Genomic DNA, 6,100 nt, shown 5'->3' with positions numbered 1-6,100 from the left:
TAAAACATAGATAAGGCATAGCTTTTATTTCTATTTTTCTTCCATTTTCTTTCACTACTTTTCTTTCTAGCTTAATCTCCAAGATATTCCTTTGAAAACATTTTAAACTTCTCATAAATCTTTTAAACACATTGAATTTTATATAACTTACATGTAAAATGTGCTCTTCTTCAAAGGTGTTTTTTAAAAATATTCAGTGTAATTTTTGCAAAGCGTCTTACAAATAGCAGGAGCACCTCAATAATTGGTAGTTGATGTTGCTGTTTTCACTATTATCCCTACCTTATTTTATAATATTCATGACTAAATACTAATGAATGAATCCATTTAATTTTTAAAGTAATTTTTAATATTTTGTTATAAATTTTGATGAATCCACATGCTTTTTGAAATGTTATTATCCATCCTGTGTATTAAGCCTTGTGTTGCCATTCAATCAAGTGGAATTCATGTCCATAACTGTATTTAGTGGAGAAGGCAATGGCATCCCACTCCATTACTCTTGCCTGGAAAATCCCATGGATGGAGGAGCCTGGTAGGCTGCAGTCCATGGGGATGCTAGGTTGGACATGACTGAGCAACTTCACTTTCACCTTTCGCTTTCATGCATTGGAGAAGGAAATGGCAACCCACTCCAGTGTTCTTGCCTGGAGAATCCCAGGGTCAGGGGAGCCTGGTGGACTGCCGTCTATGGGGTAGCACAGAGTCGGACATGACTGAATTGACTTAGCATAGCATAACTGTATTTAGAGATTGCAGAATTTTTAAATGGTCAAAATGAGGGTTGTCTCTTGGTGATGACTGTGATAATGAGAGAAGGTAGCTAATGGAGTATTCTTATACTACCTTTAGGTCGTCAAAGCTACAGAAAACTATCTGGTGGCCTATAGACTGTGTGAGTCTACAGTTCTGAAGACATATGAATTGTCCAGCTGGATGTCCCCTCCCAATGATACCCAGTTTCACCCCTCCTTCTTCTTGTTGCTGGGAATCCCAGGACTGGAAACACTCCACATCTGGATTGGCTTCCCCTTTTGTGCTGTGTACCTGACAGCACTGATAGGGAATTTCACTATCCTATTTGTGATCCAGGCTGAGAGCAGTCTACACCAGCCTATGTTCTACTTCCTGGCCATGTTGGCTACCATTGACTTGGGTCTCTCCACAGCTACCATCCCTAAGATGCTTGGGATCTTCTGGTTTTGTCTCAAGGAGATCCTCTTTGAAGCATGTCTCTCCCAGATGTTTTTCATTCACAGCTTCACACTTATGGAGTCAGCAGTCCTATTGGCAATGGCTTATGACCGCTATGTAGCCATCTGCAACCCCCTCCAATATAGCAGCATCCTCACCAACAGGGTTGTTTCTGAGATTGGCCTTGCTGTTTTAGGGAGGGCATTTATTTTTGTGATTCCGTTTGTATTTCTCATTTTGCGATTACCATTCTGTGGGAGTTATGTCATCCCTCATACATATTGTGAACACATGGGTCTTGCTCGCCTATCTTGTGCCAGTATCAAGATCAATATTATTTATGGCTTATGTGCAATTTGTAATCTAGTGTTTGACATCATAGCCATTGCCCTTTCTTATGTTCAGATACTCCGTGCTGTTTTTCGTCTTCCTTCCCATGAAGCCAGACTCAAGTCCCTTAGCACCTGTGGTTCTCACGTTTTTGTGATTCTTGCTTTCTATACACCAGCCCTCTTTTCCTTCATGACACATCGCTTTGGACAAAATGTTCCCCGCTATATCCATATACTCCTGGCCAATCTTTATGTCATAGTACCTCCAGTGCTCAACCCTGTCATATATGGAGTCAGAACTAAGCAGATCTATGACCATGTAAAGAAAATATTAAAACTGAAACAAAGAAAAAAGAATGACATCTAAATCTTATGAAGCTAAATATGCAATTTCATGAGATGTAGAAAAATAATTTTTTCATAAAAATTATGCTAAATATGCATCTATATTGGGTCTCTTTTGTAAATATTTAACTGCCATGAAATTAAAAGATGCTTGTTTCTTGGAAGAAAAGCTATGACCAATCTAGACAACATACCAAAAAGCAGAGAAGTTACTTTGCCTATAAAGGTCCATCTAGTCAAAGCTATGGTTTTTCCAGGAATCATGTATGGATGAGAGAGCTGGACTATAAAGAAGGCTGAGCACAGAAGAATTGATGCTTTTGAACTGTGGTGTTGGAGAGGACTCTTGAGCGTCCCTTGTACAGGGAGGAGATCAAACCAGTCAATCCTAAAGGAAATCAGACCTGAATATTCACTGGAAGAACTGATGCTGAAGCTGAAGCTCCAATATTTTGGCCACCTGATGTGAAGAACTGACTCTTTGGAAAAGACCCTGATGCTGGGAAGATTGAGGGCAGGAGGAGAAGGGGATGACAGTGGATAAGATGGTTGGATGGCACCACTGACTCGATGAACATGCGTTTGAGTAAGCTCCAGGCGTTGGTGATGGACAGGGAAGCCTGGCATGCTACAGTCCATGGGGTCACAAAGAGTTGGACACGACTGAGTGACTGAACTAAACTGAACTGAATTGCATTTAATTTCCATCAGCTCTTCAGACCACTTATCAGCATTCAGTGCTGCATATTCTTTGTCCCTTGTAGTTGCATCAAGTAGATTATATCATTTTTCTTTATTTTTCTCAATATCTGGTTAATATGTTTATGTCAGAAGTTTTTAATGTATCCATTTTTGGTGGGCCATTTGGTGTTTTACTGAGCTTCTTTCTTCTCTCAATATAATTATAATCACTTTGCGTGTCTATTTTCATAACTACCGGGAATAAAATGGTGACTGTGTCACTTTCTATGACTGTGGAACTTGTAGAGTTTAAAATTAGTCATAAAAACTCATTTAGTCATCCTTTTTCTTTCAGCCTCTTAATATCCTGATAATTGTTTCATTTTTCACATATGAAACAATTTATATTTAAACCAGTCTGGCAATTTTAGTATCTTAAGTATGCTACTATTTCAAGCACATTTGACACAATTACAGCTATTTGTTTTGTTAAATTATTATCTTATGTTTGCCATTATTACTTCAACCTGAACTATAAATCTTTCACAGCAAAACTTTTGCTCTCTGAATTATGTTTATTACTATCGTAAGTCTCATTTACATTTATTTTGTAAATAACTTTAAAATTACTTTAGCCATTGCCCTACAAACGCCCAAATAACTTATCAAATCTTAATATAAATGAATAATCTTATCACTTTCTGTTTAGTAAATGATCTTAGAAAAAATTTAGTCCATGTATGTGCTTTCTGACATATACTATTGCTGGTTTAAGTTACTTCTTATAAAATTTAAAACTCATATACATATAAGTAGGTAGGACAGTAAATTTCCATTTAAATGTTCCCAATATCTACTGTTTCTACTGGTATGTGTTCCTTTTTACATAAACTTAGGCCTTATTTCCTTTATGCAGTTCTGTTGGTGGTGAGTTTTTGTTTTTCTTTGCTAAAAATAATTTTACCCCACTTTATTTTTAAGGCTCTCTGGAGGATATCAAATTCTAAATTAACTCAGGCTATCCAGCTTTATGAAAGTATGCTTGAAAAATAAAAATTGTCTGTATTTAGCTTATACAATGTGATTTTTATATGTATGCATGTGATGATATTATATATGTACACATTTGAATGATTACCAAAGTCAAGTAAATTAGCACATTCATCAATTTGTATTGATGTTGTTCAGTCGCTCAGTCATGTCCATCTCTTTGTGATCTCATGGACTGCAGCACTACAGGTTTCCCTGTCCTTCACTGTCTCCTGGAGTTTGCTCAAACTCATGTCCATTAAGTCTTTAATGCCATCCAACCACTTCATCCTCTGTTGCCCCTTCTCCTCCTGCCCTCAATATGTCCCAGCATCAGGGTCTTTTCCTATGATTCAGCTCTTCACATCAGGTAGCCAAAGCATTGGAGCTTCAGCTTCAACATCAGTTCTTCCAATGAATATTCAGGGATGATTCCTTTAGGATTGACTGGTTTGATCTTCCTGAAGTCCAAGGGAGTCTTCACTAGCACCAGAGTTTGAAACATCAATTCTTCAGCACCTAGCCTTTTTCTTTATGTTCCAACTCTCACATCTGTACATGATTGTTGAAAAAACCATAGCTTTGATTATATGAACCTTTGTCAGCAAAGTGATGTCTCTGCTTTTTAATATGCTATCTAGATTAATCATAGCTTTTCTTCCAAGGAGCAAGTGTCTTTTCATTTCATGGTTGCAGTCACCATCCTAAGTGATTTTGGAGCCCAGGAAAATCAAGTCTCTTACTGTTTCCATTGTTTCCCCTTTTATTTGCCAAGAAATAATGGGAGTGGGTGCCATGATCTTCATTTTTCTGAATGTTGAGTTTTAAGCCAACTTTAAGCGTCTTTCACCTTCATCAAGAGACTCTGTTTTTCCTCTTTCACTTTCTGCCATTAGGGTGGCGCTGATATCTGAGGTTGTTGACACTTCTCCCAGCAATCTTGATTCCAGCTTGAGCTTCATCCAGCCTGGCATTTCACATGATGTACTCTGCATATAAGTTAAATAAGCAGGATGACAATAGACAGGCTTGATGAACTCCTTCATCAATTTTAAACTAGTTCATTGTTCCATGTCTAGTTCTAACTGTTGTTTCTTGACCTGCACACAGGTTTCTCTGGAGGCAGGTAAGGTAGTCTGGTATTCCCATCTCTTTAAGAATTTTCCATAGTTTGTTGTGATCTACATAATCAAAGACTTTAGTGTAGTCAATGAAGCAGAAATAGATGTTTTTCTGGAATTCTTTTGCTTTTTCTGTGATCCAGTGGATGTTGGCAATTTGATCTCTGATTCCTCTGCCTTTTCTAAATTTGGCTTCAACATCTACAAGTTCTCAGTTCAGGTACTGTTGAAGCCCGGCTTGGAGAATTTTGAGCATTACTTTGCTAGCATGTGAAATGAGATAAACTGTATAAGAAATATTTTAATGAGATGGATATGTATTTAATTTTAAATATACAGAATTTCTAGTATTTATAGAAGTGAATTTTTCATTTACTTGACTGCTTTCCTTTACTTATACTTCCTGTGTCTAATTACTCTACTAAGCCAATTAGTCAACTACTCATTAAAACCAATAAGAAAAAAGTTGTCTGTACTTTGAGTGTAAATGAAATGGAGAACTAAATTAGGTTAGGAAGAGGTGGGTAAGGCAGAGAGAGAGAGAGCTATAGTAAGATATATTGAAAAAGGCTGAAGAAATTTTTCACTCTTCATGGCGTTCTCAAGGCAAGAAGAGGTTTGCCATTGCCTCAGCATTCAAAAAACTAAAATTATGGCATCTGGTCCCATTACTGCATGGCAAATAGATAGGGAAACATCAGAAACAGTGACAGACTTTATTGTGAGGGGCTCTAAAATCACTGCAGACGGTGACTGCAGTTATGAAATTAAGACACTTGCTCCTTGGAAGAAAAACTATGACCAACCTAGACAGCATATTAAAAAGCAGAGACATTATTCTGCCAACAAAGGTCCATCTAGTAAAAGCTGCTGTTTTTCCAGTAGTCATGTATGGATGTGAGAGTTGGACCATAAAGAAGACTGGGCGCCGAACTGTGTTGAACTGTGTTGAACTATGTTGTTGGTGGAGACTCTTGAGAGTCCCTTGTACAGGGAGGAGATCAAACCAATCAATCCTAAAAGAAATCAGTCCTGAATATTCTTTTTTTTTCCCCTGAATATTCTTTGCAAGGACTGATGTTGAAGCTGAAATTCCAACACTTTGGCCACCTGATGTGAAGAACTGACTCATTGAAAGAGACCCTGATGCTGGGAAAGATTTAAGGTAAGAGAGAAGGAGACAACAGAGGATGAGATGGTTGGATGGCATCACCGACTCAATGGACGTGAGTTTGAGCAAGCCCCGGGAGTTGGTGATGGACAGGGAAGCCTGGTGTGCTGCAGTCCATGTGGTTGCAAAGAGTTGGACAAAACTCAGTGACTGAAATGAACTGACTGACAGAAATTTGGACGATAGAGGAAAAGAGTAAAGATGAGCATCAGAAGAAGGAAGAGGAG

At 38.0% G+C, this 6,100-nt stretch overlaps 1 protein-coding gene across 1 annotated transcript; it reads left to right on the top strand.

Annotated features, from left to right (window-relative positions):
* The first annotated feature begins 936 nt into the window (after positions 1-936).
* Positions 937-1,893, top strand: OR52E2 (olfactory receptor family 52 subfamily E member 2). Its single transcript, NM_001390224.1, has one exon. It carries the CDS (start codon positions 937-939, stop codon positions 1,891-1,893), a length of 957 nt encoding a protein of 318 aa, NP_001377153.1.
* The last annotated feature ends 4,207 nt before the right edge of the window (positions 1,894-6,100 follow it).

Source organism: Bos taurus, chromosome 15 (assembly GCF_002263795.3).
Source record: "Bos taurus isolate L1 Dominette 01449 registration number 42190680 breed Hereford chromosome 15, ARS-UCD2.0, whole genome shotgun sequence".
Taxonomy (NCBI): Eukaryota; Metazoa; Chordata; class Mammalia; order Artiodactyla; family Bovidae; genus Bos; species Bos taurus.
The sequence above is the reverse complement of the archived record's forward strand: the minus strand, read 5'-3'. Positions and strand labels throughout refer to the sequence as shown.

Bases quoted from the DNA above. Each gene is read 5' to 3' on its own strand.
- OR52E2 (NM_001390224.1), top strand. From the start codon at position 937: ATGTCCCCTCCCAATGATACCCAGTTTCACCCCTCCTTCTTCTTGTTG.